We start from the raw sequence: 17,711 nt of genomic DNA, 5'->3' as shown, positions 1-17,711 counted from the left end.
TCACATCTAAACCAGTTCGGACTCGTCAGAGGACTCTTCACAGCCATGTATCCTAGAATCCCTTACAACCTCAAAGTGTGGTCCCCCGACCACCGGGATTCACCTGGGAACTTGCTGGAAATACACCTTCTCAAACCCCAACCCACCCTTAATTCAGAATCTGGAATTTAACCAGACCCTAGGGGACCTGCACGCACGCTGAAGTCTGAAGTCTGTGTCTCTTTGCCCGAGATGGCCAGCCTCACTTACCCACAGCTGAGGCACAAGGAGGAGCAGGTGAAGTATTCATCTGGGAAAAAGGAGCTGTGCGCCATCTGGTCATCGGGAATCTCACCGCTGAAGCGGTCACTCAGTGCCTGCCGAGGAGGGAAGGCGACACATGAAGGCACTTGGCAGAGAGCCCCACGCTCTGGCCCTTCCGCTACTTGCCTTTCTAAGTTCCCCTCGTCACTGGCTTACTTCTTACAGTCCCCACTGCTGGAAGAGGCAACCCAATGACTTCGGCTCCTTACCTTCTTGGCCCAACCTGCACCCATCCTTGCCACAGGAAACCTCAGAAGAACCAGCCCATTCCCCCGGAGGTCAGAAGGAACCAGCAATGTTACTGTGCTCTCTTAATTACCCTGGAAGTTACAAACATCTCACACACTCAGTCTTTCATGCAAAACCACCACAGATACTGACTCATGCCCATTTCATCCTTTGAAGCTGGAACCAAGAAACGGAGACCCGAGAAGAGGCCTCGGTCTTTAAGTCAGAGAGAGGCAGAGCTAAGTGGTGAGCTGGGAGTTCCCTGGGCTTCCATCCCAGTTCTAACCACGGGTGCTCTTTTGGAGTTTACTAGGCCACAGAACTAGCTTGATGTAGAAAAAAAGTCATCAGCCAAAAAACAAGGAAGAATTATTGTAGTGTTTGGCAGGCTTTTATCAACAACAGTAACCTAAAACACAGCAAATGGCCAAAATAAATGCCGAGAAGAAAGATAAAGTCTTTGCAAAAGCAAACTGAAAATTTTATGTTGAAAGGTAGCTTCCACGTCTAGTCCTCTGTTTTCACTCACTACTTTACACACAAAGTATCCTTCAGGCTGATTTCTTCCCCCCAGGCCCTTACTCATATGCAGTGGGGAAAAGTTATATAAATTCAACAGAAATGGCCTTTTCAGGCTTTAAAAATCATCATATGCATGCAGCTCCCAGCTTCCAAGTTTCAATCTCCCGTTCTGAGGCAGCCACGCACTATTCAGGGGGAAAAGTGGCCTACAACAAAAAGACAAGATGTTACTTCCTTTAGTAAAAAGGCAAAAGAAAATCTAAGAGGAGGGGTGCCTGGGTGGCTCAGCCGGTTGGCTGTCTGCCTTCGGCTCAGGTCATGGCCCCAGGGTCCTGGGATCGAGTCCCGCATCGGGCTCCCTGCTCAGCGGGGAGTCTGCTTCTCCCTCTGCCTCTGACTCTCCACCTGCTGTGCTCTCTCTCTCTAAAATAAATAAATAAAATCTTTAAAAAAAGAAAAAGAAAATTTAAGAGCAGATTTGGGAAAAGGGCAGATTTGGTTTTAAACCTAGGTTCTCAAGCTCTGAAGGGAATTTCACTTAATGGGAACTTGTTAAAGTTCCTTTTCCTTTTCTCAGTGAAATCATAATATCCCAAGTTGCAAACTCAAGTGCTGACAAAGGCACCTGAAGTCAATGTTGAGTCAGGTCAGGTGTAAGACAGGAGGAGTGGCAAGGAGTGTGTCAAAGTGAGGGTGCATGACTCACCCAGGCACGTTCCAACAGCTTCTGCGTGGATCACACTTGGGATCTGCCAGCCATGGCCGAGCAGGTCGCAATCCTTGACTCAGACCAACAAAAAAGGTCTGACAAATAATATATATAAGTCCTGTCCTCTTAGGGGTATTTTGTGAGGAGTAACCTAGGAAAACACTGAGCTTTGAGAGAGAGGACACAAATTAATTTAAATATGAATATTAATAATAATCAAAAGTAGAATCACTCACTAGCCTACACTGCCCTCCTCTGTCCTTTTTTTTTTTCTTTTAAGATTTCATTTATTTATTTGAGAGAGACACAGCGAGAGGGAACACAAGCAGGGGGAGTGGGAGAGGGAGAAGCAGGCTTCCCGCCAAGCAGGGAGCCCGATGCGGGGCTCGATCCCGGGACCCTGGGATCATGACCCAAGCCAAAGGCAGATGCTTAAGGACTGAGCCACCCAGGCGCCCCTTTTTTTTTTAAGGTTGATTTATTTATGTGAGAGCACACGCGCGAGGGTGGGTGTGGAGGGGCAGAGGGTAAGGGAGAGAGAGAAACTCAAGCAGATTCAGCGCTGAGCTCAGAGCCCCATGCAGGGCCCGATCTCACGACCCTGAGATAAGACCTGAGCTGAAACCAAAAGCTGGAAGCTTTAACAGACTGTGCCACCCAGGTGCCCCATCCTACTTCTAAATAACCTATCCCACCAGGATTTTTTTTGGTCTCACCTCTTCCACGAAGCCTTCCCAACACTCTAGACATACCACACTCTGCCTTCTCTGAACACCAGCTATATTCAATACCTGAAGTACATAGTAATTGGGCGATGATGCAAAGTTATGGCCCAGTTGTATGGATATTACCTCCCAGACAAGATCACACATGCTGTGAAAGTCGTCTCCTTTGTATCCTCCACTGCTCCTAGCCAAGGTCCTAACAGGTTCTCAACTAGGACCTCTGGAATGAAGTGGTCCAGCACCAAGCCCCATGTGCACACCAACCCCGCCCTCCCCTCCTCACCTTGGCCCTGCCTCTGTGCCAGGCTTCATCCCATGTCCACAGACCCTCTCAAATTTAAGGCTAGCTGCTCCCTGATTGGCCAAATTACTGAGAACTCTTAAGGCTGTATTTCTCAAACAGGCAGGTGCATAGCTGTCTGGGACTGGCTGGTGGGAAAATAGAGCATTATCTTCCTAATGCATCAATTTACTGAAAGATTAGGGGAGGAAGTTTGATAGAGATAAAGCAGACATGGGTACAGTATGAAACTGAATGGACAATCTGCATAAACAAAACATAAGGAGCGCCTGGGGGGCTCAGTCGTTAGGCGTCTGCCTTCGGCTCAGGTCATGATCCCAGGGTCCTGGGATTGAGCCCCGCATCCGGCTCCCTGCTCAGCGGGGAGCCTGCTTCTCCCTCTCCCACTCCCCCTGCTTGTGTTCCCTCTCTCGCTGTGTGTCTCTGTCAAATAAATAAAATCTTTAAGAAAATAAATAAACAAGACCCCCCCAGTCATTTCAGCTTGTCGCTGGTGGGTCTGCCCCTCTCTGCTTCTATCTCCTCATCTATAACAAGCGGCTGCTAGGAGTACCTTCCTCAGTAGGCGTCTTCACGGATTACACGGTCAAGATCAATGGAACGTACACATGAAGAGCACGTGGCATAAATTAAGAGCTCAGAAAACATTCACTGCCATTATTAACCATCATTTTTATTGGTTTTTTTTATGCTGCTAATTTTCTTATTTTCTTCCTTAGATACCCTCCTACCTAATCCAGGTAATGCAGGGGTCTCGCTCCTTTCCATCCTTTCCATGATAGCTCACCGGTCATCACAGCTGCTTGCATTTGCTGGTGAACATTTTATTTTATTATCTTAATAAGTTCTACACCCAACGTGGGGCTTGAACTCAGTGGGCAAATATTTAGCTGCAAAAAGATGCTTGTGTATCAGGGTGCCTGGGTGGCGCAGGCTCTCTCTCTCTCTCTGAAAATAAATAAATCTTGGGACGCCTGGGTGGCTCAGTCGGTTAAGCGTCTGCCTTCGGCTCAGGTCATGATCTCAGGGTCCTGGGAATGAGTCCGGCATCGGGCTCCCTGCTCAGCGGGGAGCCTGCTTCTCCCTCTGCCTGCCACTCCCCCTGCTTGTGCGCGTGCAAGCGCTCTCTCTCTGACAAATAAATAAATCTTTAAAAAAATAAAAATAATTGCTTCTCGGCCTTTTGGCTAAGATCAAGTGTAAAAAAAATAAAAATAGGGTGCCTGGGTGGCTCAGATAGTTAAGCATCTGCCTTCGGCTCAGGTCATGTTCCCAGAGCCCTGAGATCGAGCCCCACATCGGGCTCCCTGCTCAGTGGGGAGCCTGCTTCTCCCTCTTCCACTCCCCCTGCTTGTGTTCCCTCTCTCGATATGTCTGTCTCTGTCAAATAAATAAATAAAATCTTTAAAAAAATAAATAAAAATACATCTTTTTTTAAAAAAAGATGCTTATGTATCTAATGGGAAAACAGAGGAAGGGAAAACAGAGATCACTAAGGAATGTAAAAGCTACTAAAGAGGTATAGGGGAAACCAAAAAAAGAATATTTTTAGCCCCAGGGTTTTTTCTTTTAAACAGGTAACTGAAAGGATAACCTAAGTACTAGTTGCCCTTAGGGAACATATCAAATTTGGCATGCGTTCACCAGGGCTGAAATCAGGGGCGATGGCACTCCCCAGCAAATATACAACTGCAGCCCAGTAACCGTGGCAGCACAAGGTTCTTTCTGTTCCAAGTGGCCTGCTCACTTCTCTGAAAGTTCTCCAGAAAAATGGCAGCAATGGGCGCCTGAGTGGCTCAGTTGGTTAAGCGACTGCCTTCGGCTCAGGTCATAGATCCTGGAGTCCCAGGATCGAGTCCCACATCGGGCTCCCTGCTCAGCAAGGAGTCTGCTTCTCCCTCTGACCCTCTTCCCTCTCGTGCTCTCTATCTCTCATTCTCTCTCTCAAATAAATAAATAAAATCTTTAAAAAAAAAAAAAGAAAAATGGCAGCAAGGATCTCAAAGCTTGGCATGGAACAATCTGCAGGCTGATTTCCATGGAGCATGTGCCCACAGAACCTCCACTGTCACCTGCCCTAGAGAAATTAACTGCTGGCTTGTGCTGTCCAGGGCAGCCATAATCTCTTATGACATCAGAAAGAGAAGAACTCCCCGGCTAACCAGCCTCCTCACTCAGACACTGGTCACCTGACCTCTCACCCGCTGGGTATGTACACAATAAGCATCTCACCTCCCTCACAAGTCAATGAAGAGCTGGCAGCTGGTCATGAATCAGACCCTAACAAGCTTCAGGAGGACTCACATCAATCAAGAGTAGGGGAATGTAACAGAACTGTTTACAAAAAAAATTCTGATGTTAGCGTGTTTTAGATACAAGGGTAAAGAGAAACTACCCTCCTTCTTCTATAGCCTGATTGTTCCTTTCCAATGTAGACACTGCCACCTAAGCCACATACTTTGTCTTTCAAAAATTCCAAAACCTCAGGGGCGCCTGGCTGGCTCAGTCGGTAAAGCACGGACTCTTGATCTCTGGGTATGGGTTCGAGCCCAATGTTAGGTGTAGAGATTACTTAAAAATAAAATCTTTAAGAAAAAAAAAATTCCAAACCTCACATCATCCCAGGTTTTCTTGGGCTCTCCTCCTCCTGAGGCCCCAGGCTGTTAGAGGAAGGCAGGGAGACCTCTCTGGAGAAAGCTAGGGAAAGCATTTGAAGCAACTCTAGAAAAGGTTGCCTGGAGACCAGATGATCTTGAACTTTAGTCACCTTGGCAACAGTATGGCCCTTTCTATTGAACCTGTAAGGTTTAGTCCCAGTCATCAAGGGCTAGCAGGGAATTTTCTGATTCAAAATGGAGACTCTTATGTAATCACTGATGCCACCTCTCCCCACAAAATATAATAACTTTATAAATAGATACTTCCTGATGTGACAGAACTGGAAAGTCAGAGTTTCTACATTTAGAGATCAGAGACTAAAAGGTAGAATATAAAACCTATACAAATTCAACTATAAAATGGTTCTCTCACATATTCAGAACTGTAAATACAGACAACAGTTAATTCAATATTCAATTCCCTTATTCAATAGAAACCTGAGCAGCTCTTTAAACAGATTTACCTGCTCAGTGAGGGTACACTCTACTGGAAGTTTTCTGAGCTATTGCTCCCATGGAACCTGAGCAAAGCACTGAGTGGTCAAGAAGTGGGAAATAATCCTGCTAGAAAAGAGGGATTGGAGCCTGGACCACACCGTGGCCAACTGGCAAAAGAATGATCAGGTCAGCATGATACACCAGGAAACAACTGAGCAGGCCACTAGAGAAGAGACCTGCAGACCTCTCTCTTGCATACATTCTGCAAAGTCTTCCCTCCTCATCAACACATTTCCTATTCAATAATGAACATGAAAAGTAGCACTTGGGCTCCCTCTGAATCCAACAGTGCTATATGAATCAGGTGGAACCTCATAAGTAAGATACAGCTAATAACTTTTTTAATGTATACTAATGGCATTAAGGAGGTATTTTTTTTAAGATTTTATTTATTTGAGAGAGAGAGAGAGAGAGAACAGAGGCAGAGAGAGAGGGAGAAGCAGGCTCCCCGCTGAGCAGGGAGCCCAATGTGGGGCTTGATCCCAGAACCCTGAGATTACCTGAGCGGAAAGCAGACACTCAACTGACTGCGCCACCCAGGTGCCCCAAGAATACGGTATGTTTTATGTACTACTATAGAAAGATGACCAAGATGCATAATTAAGTGAAAAAAAGCAAGTTGTAGAACAGTAGGAATCATATGATCCCATTTAGGGAGAAAAATATATACATCACATACATATGTATGCACTTATGTAGGATTAAAAATTTCTAGAAGCATATACAAGTATTAACAATGGTTATGATGGGGGTGGGGAGGGACCTTAACTTGAACCTTACACATTTCTCTACTATTTGAATTGTTTATCATGAACACATATTGCTTTTAGAAATTAAAGAATGACTTTTTAAACATTAAAATAACCAAACAAATACAATTTATGGGAATATCCTTTCAAGAGGCAACTGGCAATATGTTTCGGGAACCTTTAAAGATGGCTGCACCCAGTGACCTTCTTAGAAGTAGAATAACACTGAGAAGAAATATATAGCACTGGGTTAAAAGCATAAACTTGTTGCCAGACTAGCTGGTTCAAATTCTCCACCACTTACTACGTGAGTCATATTAGGCAAATTAATTAACTTCTCTGTGCCTCCACGTCTTTACCTCATCAAGCTGGCATGAGCATGAAGTGATTTCACTCCATGCGCAGTGCATAGTACACGGTGTACAGTAAGCACTCCAACATCAGTCCAAAATAGTACTAGGAGCTGTAACTGATCCTAAGGAAATAGGCAGAATGTGGACCATTCCTTTAAATACATGGAAACTATAAGCAGGAAAAAATGAAAACCACTACTAAAAACAAGGGCAAAATTAAATGTAAAAAATGATCCATCCCTATAAAAAGCATACAGCTACTTTAAAGACATATTTTCATAATATTTAATGGTGTGGGGAACAAATACTAGGCTTCAATGTTCCATGAGAAAAGCAAAGTATGTAACTGCACATACATACACTAAGACCCCAATTCTCTCTTTAGTAGCAGGGGGCGCCTGGGTGGCTCAGTCGGTTAAGCATCTGCCTTCGACTCAGGTCATGACCTCAGGGTCCTGGGACAGAGCCTCCCTGCTCAGTGGGGAGCCTGCTTCTCCCTCTCCTGCTCCCCCTGATTGTACGCTCGCTCTGTCAAATAAATATATAAAATCTTTTTTAAAAATTAAAATAAAAATAAAATTAAGTAGCAAAGAATCACTTAACACCATTTATCCATTTTTTACATACTTAATTTGCATTATTTTGCCATTACAAAGAAAGCTGCTATTCATATCCTCATAAAGGTCTCCCTGTTTTCCGGTGGAAGAGTTTCTCTAAGGCAAATTCCTAGAAATGATATGGCTAGAATATATATTAGGAATATCTTCACCTACACTAGATATTTCTGAATGGCATTTCAAAGTGGTTGTACTGATTTGAACTTCAACTGGCAGTCTGTAAGAGTTTACATCGCTTCACATCCTTTTTAAAATTTTATTGCCAGACTTATCACTGTCTGCCCTCCTAATGTTGTGGTTTTCATTTGCATTTCTTTGATTACTAGAGAGTTGAGATTTCTTCATTTGTGCATCACGGTTTTGATCACCTCTTAGGTGATGTGTCTCTCCATTTTCCCAAAAGCTTATGTACTTTTTCCTGACCATATTCCTGTATATTTTATCTAAAATAAAGAGAAAATCATATTGAAAAAAAATTACATTTATCATATTAGAACATAGCCCTGGCCTTCACAAAGTGGTTTTACTCAGTGAGTTAGTGAGGAATTGGACAAGGCTAAAAATACCAGAAAGAAAAAACTGGAAGCAGGAAGCCAAACAAATTAGTCTGACACTGATAATTTATCTGTTTACACCAATCCCCAGTCTTCTGTTCCAAAAAGAATTCAAAGTTCCTTGTAAAAATAAATACAACGTAAAGCCAAATAAAATCAATGAAGAAAAGACAGCCATTCTATTACACATTGCTATGAACTATGAAAACTTCAGTTAGTGTGTCTTAACAGCTATAAAAACTCTAGTGGGGGCGCCTGAGTGGCTCAGTTGGTTAAGTGACTGCCTTCGGCTCAGGTCATGATCCTGGAGTCCGGGGATTGAGTCCCGCATCAGACTCCCTGCTGAGCAGGGAGTCTGCTTCTCCCTCGGACCCTCCCCCCTCTCATGCTCTCTCTCTATCCCATTCTCTCTCTCAAATAAATAAATAAAATCTTAAAAAAAAATAAAAATAAAAACTCTAGTGGGTCAATTTGCCTAATGCACACCTTACAAGTAGCTTTCTATTAGAACGATAATCGGAAAATTAACAAACTTCTAATTTAAAGAAGAGATTAAAAGCAAAACAAAACCAAAAAAGATAAAATCAAATTTTTCAAGGATTTCAGTAAGTTGCAAGCACCCCACAATTCCCTGGGGAGAGCCAAAAACACGTGAGTTTTGAAACCGGTAACTCCTTCCCACGGACAGAAGCAGCAGGTCCTGCATCCCAGTCGCTACCCCAGAGAACAGAACTAAATATAGGGTCCAGGTGAAACTCTTCAGACACCAGTTACCACGAATCATTACAACTCCAGCTGACCAGGCTCAGTGTATTTACAGAAAACTTCCTGACTCATACCACCTCATAAGCATAGTGTAACTATTTTTCTCAAAATTGCCTAACAAACTGGCCTGGAGTAGGACATCCAAGTCCCCTGAGGGTAAAATCCCTGAGTGCTAATTACTGCTTACAGCACTCAGTGTCCCTGACAGTCTAATTTAAACATTAAGCTGGGTTAGCTTAGAGAAAACCTAAGGAACTCTAGAACCCAGCCATTGACCTCATCATTAAAATTTATACTGATCAGATTCACAGCCCTTCGTATACCATGGTATGGCCTAAGCCTCTCTTGAGGATGTCTGCAATACCTGAGTGTAATCCTCCACTTAAGCCATTTCAAGGACATACGCCAGTACATCTAAGTAGACCTTAACCTCAAATCTAATTAAAAGTATTTCATGAATTATTCAAATACAATCATTTTTCAGTTTTTTCCTTAATATTCTCCACACTAACAACATGTACTGAACATTTACTATATACCACGTACTTTGTTTCTTCGAGTGTGCTGTTCTATTTGATCCTCAGCTCAACTTCATTAGGAACATTCTTTTATTATTCCTATTTTACAGATGAGGAAAACGGTTTGAAGAAGTACTAGGAGGACAAAGGTTATTGTCTATCTTGTTCTCCACTGTACTTCCAGCACCTCAAACTCTACCTGACACATGGATGCACTCTTTTATTTGTTGAATGAATGAACCAACGAACAAATAAATTAAGTTACCAAGACCAAGCCGCTGGTAAGAAGAACTGGGATTCCAACACAAGTCTGTCTAACTCCAGACCCCAAGCTTTTAACCATTGTCTTTACTCCGTTGAGGCTGCTAAAACAAAATACCACAGACCGGATAGCTTCTAAACAACAGAAATGTATTTCTCACAAATCTGGAAGCTGGAAGCCCAAGATCTGGATGCCAGCAAGGTCAGGTTCTGGTGAGGACCTGCCTCCCTGGTTCACAGATGGTGGCTCTGTACTGTATCCTGCTTGGTAGATGGGGCAAGGGAGCTCTCTGGGGCTTCTTTCCAAGGGCATTAATCTCATTCGTGAGGGCTCCATCCTCATGACCCAATCACCTCCCAAAGGCCCACAGATATCATCCCATTGGGCATTAGGGTTTCAACATATGAATTTTGGGAGGACACAAACATCCGGCCTAAAGCAACCACAATGCAAAAACTACAAACTTTGCTTAAAGGGTAACTTTTCATTTTGAGGGGCGCCTGGGGGGCTCAGTCGTTAAGCGTCTCCCGGGGTCCTGGGATCAAGCCCCACTTCGGGTCCCTGCTCCCTCTCCCTCTGCTGCTCCCCCTGCCTGTGCTCTCTCTCAAATAAATTAAAAAAAGAAACTTTTCCTTTTGATATAATTTCAAACATGTAGAAGAGTCGCAAGAATGGTACAAGGAACTCTGATCCGCAATTTACCCAGATTCACAAACTGTCTACATTGTATCCCACTACAAACCTTTTAAAAAACTCAGTGGACTGAGCAAATCCGCATATGCCCGAAGTCTGTTCCTGTGTATGCCAGAGCCTGCCTCATCTGGCTCCTGTTGCTTCCTTCCTATCCCTCCCAGCCCCAGTCTCTATCCCCTAGTCCTCAGGGCATCCTCACATCCCTAGCTCCGATTCTGCCAACATTTCCCAGCCTCTCTCCAGATCCCACCCACCCAGCACTGCCCCAAAGGCCCTGCTCCCTTCCTGCTCCTCTGTCCTGCGCCTGCAGGCATGGTAACACAGAGCTGTGCACGAAGTAAACTGTAAAAAGGAAGCTGTATATAAAGAATGCTAAAGTAAATATGTACATAGTAAAGATCAGAGACTGTTGAAGTAAAATCCCTGAAATACTAAAAATGGGCAAAACAGAAAAAAAGACACCAAATAAGCAAAAGTACTTAAATAGGATTCCATGTCGTTATATGAAATGACAGAAATGTGATATTCACTGTGTATGAGTATATTTTTATATATGCACATATATATTTATATTTATACACACACACACACTTTTGACACAATCTACTTCAAGAGAATATAACCTAGAAAAATAATTCCAAATACAGAAAGAGCTTTTATGATATTTAGTTGTGGTTTTTTTTTTTTTTAAGATTTTATTTATTTGACAGAGAGAGAGAGAGAGAGCGAAGAGAGGGCACACAAGCAGGGGGGAGTGGGAGAGGGAGAAGCAGACTTTCCGCCGAGCAGGGAGCCCAATGCGGGGCTCGATCCCAGGACCCTGGGATCATGACCTGAGCCAAAGGCAGACACTTAACGACTCAGCCACCCAGGTGCCCCGTGGTATTTTTTTTTTTAAAGATTTTATTTATTTATTTGAGAGAGAGAGAATGAGAGATAGAGAGCACGAGAGGGAAGAGGGTCAGAGGGAGAAGCAGACTCCCTGCTGAGCAGGGAGCCCGATGTGGGACTCGATCCCGGGACTCCACGACCATGACCTGAGCCGAAGGCAGTCGCTTAACCAACTGAGCCACCCAGGCGCCCCCATGGTATTATTTTTAATAGAGAAATTTTACTTATAATCTCTTATCCAACAACTGTTATTTTGGTATGTTGAGACAAAGAAATATTGTGCAGTTATAAAAACCATATAATAATATAGTAAAATGTTGCAGTCCCTGGGTGGCTCAGTCAGTTAAGTGTCTGACACTTGATATCAGCTCAGATCATGATCTCATGGTAGTGAGACAAGAGTACTGCATTGGGCTGCATCGGGTGTGGAGCTTGCTTAAGATCCCCTCTCTCCCTCTCTCTCTCTCTCCTTCTGCCCCTCCCCCGCTCACTCTCACGCTAAAAACATAATACAGTAAAATGTTTATGAAGTTTAAGGGGGAAAGGATTACAAGTTTACATCTATAATGTGATAACAAGCTCTATGTATATATTTTTTAACACACAGAATACACACTATAAGAGCACATATTAAAATGCTACCAATGGCTATCCCCAGGTGGAGGGATTGTAGTTGGTTCTTGTTTTCATTGCTGTAACTCCACTATAGTATCCAATGTTTTCTACGCTTAACATGTATTCCTAACATAAGCCAGAGGATATGAATTTAGACAAACACAATATAAACGGATCACTGAACAAACTGTCCTAAACTTAGAATTCTTATTCCCACAATGGTATCAACAACTTTGACATTCCTTTTGGGAAGTCTTTTCCCAGCTTTTACTGGGCCCAGGGAATGCTTTGATCAATGCACTGTGATAAGACATCAAGATTTCACTGAGACTACCTAGTCAATTCTAAAATGGCAATTTTCAATAATGGAAAATACTTTTTAGGTCATACTTTTCGATTATCCCATTCTCTGCCCCACCACCACCACTACCACTGTTTTAGTGATTTCTTGCCTGTTGATGCCACAATGATGTAGGAATGGCAGAGTAGCCATACTGCTACTGGAGTGAAGTGATACTACCTAGCACAGTGATCCCACCTACCCAGATACTTGTGAGGCCTAAGATGCGATCTGATAACGAAGGAGCAACAGTTTAACCCTTGAGGGCCCCAGACAGGTTATACAGCATCTGCTGTGGTTGGTGGGCTTGCAGCTCACCCAGATGGCAGGGTCTCTGTTACAAAGACAGAAGCACCAACCATCAGGGTGGGGAAACAAGGGGCGTCTGGGTGGCTCAGTCGTTAGGCATCTGCCTTCGGCTCGGGTCATGGTCCCAGGGTCCTGGGATCAAGCCCCGCATCGGGCTCCCTGCTCGGCGGGAAGCCTGCTTCTCCCTCTCCCGCTCCCTCGCTTGTGTTCCTGCTCTCGCTAACTCCCCGTCAAATTAAAAAAAAAAAAAAAACCTTTAAAAAAAAAAAAAGGATGGGGAAACAAAATCCTTAGAAGCAGGGTACTTTATAACAGGATTTTACTGTATCATCAAAACAATACATTGACAGTACTGCTGAGATACACAAGAAAAACAATTCGCCTGATTGTAAAGGACAAAGATACAATGCTTAGAGATGTTTCCCAAAAGATAGGCCTCACATCACTGGTGTTTACAAGATGAATTTTAGGGGCACGGGACAGGATTGTAGGTGATACAGTAAACAGCATCAAGTTCCACAGAAGAAATTACTCCTGTTTAAATTCATTTTCAAAATTTCAGATTCTGTTAAAAGAGAAAGTCTCAGGTAACAGCATTATCTTTATCATCTCCTGAACACTTGCTAATCCCCCTTTTAAAGAAAAAAACAAGCCCCAGTCTCAGAACCTTCCATGAATGACAGTCCCTAGAGAGGAAATAATATGTTATTATATTTGTTGAGAGGCAGAAGATTCTTCCTGGTTATAAGGAGCTCTAGAGTAAACCAGCCAGAGCTGCTACTTAGTAACTGTGTGTAACAAATCACTTTACTTCCCTGTGTCTCAGTTTCCTCATCTGCAAAATGAGGATGGGTAACAGTACTTAACACATGAAGCTGGTGTAAGGATTTTTTTTTTTTTTTTAAGATTTTATTTTTAAGGGCACCTGTGTGGCTCAGTCATTGAGCGTCTGCCTTCGGCTCAGGTCACGGTCCCAGGGTCCTGGGATCGAGCCCAGTGTCGGGCTCCCTGCTCAGCGGGAAGCCTGCTTCTCCCTCTCCCACTCCCCCCGCTTGTGTTCCCTCTCTCGCTATGTCTCTCTCTGTCAAATAAATAAGTAACACCAAAAAAAAAAAAAAAGATTTTATTTTTAAGTCATTTCTACACCCAATATGGGGCTTGAACCTACAACCCCGAGATCAACAGCTGCATGCTCTACCGACTGAGCCAACCAAGCCCACTGGTGGTGTAAGGAGGATTAAATGAACGAATTCATACAGAGTCCCCTGAACACTGGTATATAATAAACAGCAATTTTTGTTATCGTGTGTCTGTGTTTGTTTTTTGTCTTGGGAAATTTCTACCTGTGGTACTGGTTTTCCATTTATAGTGATAACAAAAAGTGGCCCTCTTGAATAAATATAGGTTAAAAAAAAAAAAGGTGAATCCTGTTCAGATAACTGAGCCTCAATACAAGGTCAACTCACCAGGGAGGGCCATACCACGGGAAATGAATGCTGTTTCCTATTGTCTGAAAGCCTGGTTTTTCTCCGATATGGGGACCTGTCACTTTTTAACTATAACCCAAGATCCCTCTGTGCTCGTGCTCTTAGCAGAATGAGCTCTCACTCGGCAGGTGAGAACTCCACTCTTGTGCTTTTTTCCTGACAACCTCACTTTCCAGCCTCAGTTTCCAATCCCCAGCACCAACAAAAGGGGAGCTGAGTGTTCTCACCACCCACTGGTACCCCAACGAGAAGCACTCAGGGCAGAAGCCAACTGACCTTCAGGGCTTTGAAGATGACCCCCGGGTGCCGGGGAGAACGGGTGGTATTATTCTCTAGCTGCTGCTCCAAAGCCCGCCGCAGCCCAGAAAAGTCGGTGGGAGGGTTGTAAGTCCTCGTTCCCTTGTAGTGAATGGAACTGAAGGCTTCAGGGAAGCGGCCCAGCTTCCGGAACCGGTCCTGGATGAGCTTTTCAGGCACCTCTGAGGGGTGATCTGGACAAGGAAACAGATACGTAAACAATAACCTTCCTTTAAAAAAAAAGATCTGTCTTGCCAATAAAATATACAATCTGACTCTCTAAAGTACATAAACAGGCAGAACTAATCTACGCTGTTAGGATTCAGGTTACCGTTAACTAGAAGGCAGCATGAGCAGGGCTTCCCCACGAAGAGGGTGCTGGCATTTCATGTCATTTTCTGCTACTGATTTCACGGGTACATCCAGACTGTGAAATTCATCATATTAATACATTTGTGATAGGATGTGCACTCTCTGTATGTACATACTTCAAGGGAAAGTCTTTTTTAATGTGCTCATTGTAAAAAAATCCAAACAGGTCAAAGCATGAAAGAAACAGATTTCCTCTGCCCCCTCCTACTTCCCAGAGGAGACTACAATTCAGTGCTTGTTTGCCCATTCAGACTTCTTTTTCCTACACACATACCAACACATACATGCAACTTGCTTGTATCACTTAATTACATACTGTAAGTACCTACTCTTTTCATGATGCTCTGAGAAGTTTCTTTTTTTTTTTAATAGCTACATAGTCCACCATCCTACGGACATATTTAACCAGTCACCTACAAATGAACATTTAAAATAAACGGCTACTTTGAACATGCTGGTCTTATGCTGGTGAAGCTACAGACAAACTGACAACATATCTGAGGGTAGTTTCACGAATATTTATCCAGAAATTTGTGGAGTCATAATACAAATGAATTCAATAAATATCCTGGAGATAAATGTTAGAAGGACTTCTTAATTTCCTTTAATATTTTAATAACAACAACAAAATCACTCCAATTAATACTGGAGATACAGCCTTACTCAAATTTAAAAGTACAGTCATCAAAAAGTAGTAGTCAAAATTCTGTAGTTCATCCCTAAATCCATCTCTCCCTGAATTTTTCCTGTGGCAATAATTTTGGGTCCCAGGGTATCCCAGGGTCAACCATCAAGGAGTGACTCCTCCCAAAGCCACCCAGGTACCGGCTTGGCCCCCCTCCCCCCGTCCCAACATCATCTCACAGATTGTCTCTGGACATACAATCTCTGCTCCCAAATGATTATGGGAGCTGGGTTCTCCTCATTTGTAAAAGAGAGAATTCATTTGCCTTCTAACTCCCACCTAGAATCCTTAGTCCAGAAAACGAACAGGATCAAATAAACTCAGAAAATGGGACACCCAGATGGTTCAGTCGGTTGAATGTCCGACTCTTGATTTCAGCTCAGGTCATGAGCTCAGGGTCATGAGATCAAGCACTGAGCCCCGCTGACTGGCATGGAGCCTGCTTAAGATGCTCTCTCTTCCTCTCCCTCTGCCCCTCCCCACTGTTCACTCACTCTCTCTCTCTAAAAAAGAAATCAAAATAAAACAAAATAAAATCAGAAAGTATGAGACACAAAACTCTAATTATCAATTTGCCCACAATTCTGGCACCTCTCCTTTACCCTGTGTAAACTCTGGCTGCCTTGGTTCCATCTCCAAATTTCAAGAAGCAGCAACAGTATTCCACAAAGAGCTCCGGATTTAGGAGGTAGGAAACCTTATTTTGAACCCCAGTTTTGCAACTTACTAGCTGGAAAACTCTTGGTTACATAACTCAAGCTCTCTGAGTTCAGCTTCATCTGTAAAATGGGGCTGCTATTGAGTGGGCCGAATAACAAGGATACAGTAAGTTAGCGTTTATTTTTTTCAAAGCCACCTAACATGGTACGGTACAAAGCAAAAAAAAAAAAAAGTTATTTGTGAAGGGCTGGTTATTTCAAAATCCTGAACTAGAAATTAAACCTTCCCCTTACGAAGGTTGTAAAAATCCAAAGTGGCATAAAAATGTGGATCACGGGGTGGGGGGGTCGGCCCCTGGGTGGCTCAATTGGTTAAGCATCTGCCTTTGGCTCAGGTCATGATCCCAGGGTCTTGAAATCGAATCCCACATCGGGGTCCCTGCTCAGCAAGAAATCTGCTTCTCCCTCTCCCTCTGCCCCTCCGCCTGCTTGTGCTCTAGCGCGCATGAGCTCTCTCTCAAATAAATAAATAAAATCTTGACAAAAACAAAAAAATGTAGATCACGGGAAGCATCCTCAAGTCAGTATTTCCAACTTTCTCTCCTTACCTCAGAGTCACCTGCTCAGGAGTGTCTGCTGGAACATTTAGATTTCTCATTCTCCCGCTAGACTCTGGTCCTTCTGATTCTAACTCTTTAATATAGCCCCAGTCTGTCCACTTCCCTCCTATGCCACTGCCCAGGCTTGGCCCCTATCACCCCTCATCTAGCACCATGGTAATGTCCTGGCTGGTCTCCCCGCCTCTAGCCATGCCTCTACAGTTCATCCTGCAACAGGCTGCCGTGCGATCTTTGTAAAATACAGATCTGATCCTGTAACTCCCTGCTTAAAATCCTTCAGGGGCTCCTGTCCTATTTGAGAACGGAGTCAAGGCAGCCCATGATCTGACCCCCAAGTATCTCCACCATTCCCTCCCATACAATCTGTGCTTCAGACACAGTGAGAACCTCTTCATTTATTCATTCAACAACACTGAGCGTCAAGCACTCATCCAGGCTCTTTAGACACAGCAGTGAGTAAGACAGGCAAGGTTCCTGCCTTCATGGAGTTTCTGTTGTAACAGGAGAGAAACAAAAACAAGTAAGCAAACACACAGGAGGATCTCAGATAGTGACAAGGGTCCTGATGCAAAGGAACAGAGAGATGCAGTAAGCGTGCAAACTCGGGGGCAGAAAGGACCACTCTACAGGGGATGGTGACCCAAGGCTCCAAAGGGGTGAGAGCTGAGCTGAGTCTGAAGTACGGCCTGCGGAGGGAACAGTGCTCCAGGCCGACAGAGCAGCATATGCAAAGGTGGAAACACAGAAAAGGCTGGTGTGGCTACCGGACGGAGCGTACACAGAGGTGCTGTGTGCACACCCATGTGCGGTGGGGGCATGTGGGGGCAGCGGGAGGGGAGGAACGGGATAACCAGAGAAGGAGTTCAGAGACACAGACAGGACTCAGAGTAAGAACACCGTCATGAGTTTGTAGGAAAAGCCACTGACAGCTTGTAAGCAGGAGTACGGCATGATCTAAAGCATAAATAAAGCTTAGGAAAGA

The 17,711-nt window shown here is 43.9% G+C and overlaps 1 protein-coding gene across 3 annotated transcripts in view; it reads right to left on the bottom strand.

The window, feature by feature from the left end:
* Window positions 1–17,711, bottom strand: part of ZFYVE1 (zinc finger FYVE-type containing 1) — a 56,503-nt gene that overhangs the window by 10,192 nt on the left and 28,600 nt on the right. For 2 of the 3 annotated variants that reach the window (XM_028088908.2, XM_028088990.2), the window contains exons 4-5: window positions 14,373–14,587; window positions 250–356 (exon numbers count right to left, since the gene is read on the bottom strand). In XM_028088908.2, the coding sequence (XP_027944709.1) occupies window positions 250–356; window positions 14,373–14,587 (322 nt within the window). Of the gene's footprint in view, window positions 1–249; window positions 357–1,759; window positions 1,825–14,372; window positions 14,588–17,711 lie in introns of those variants that run through there. The other variant, XM_028089056.2, reaches the window with a different exon arrangement.

This window comes from Eumetopias jubatus, unplaced genomic scaffold (assembly GCF_037043125.1).
Source record: "Eumetopias jubatus isolate StellerSeaLion01/CBP00866 unplaced genomic scaffold, mEumJub1_p1.0 scaffold_7, whole genome shotgun sequence".
NCBI classification, from domain to species: Eukaryota; Metazoa; Chordata; class Mammalia; order Carnivora; family Otariidae; genus Eumetopias; species Eumetopias jubatus.
The sequence above is the reverse complement of the archived record's forward strand: the minus strand, read 5'-3'. Positions and strand labels throughout refer to the sequence as shown.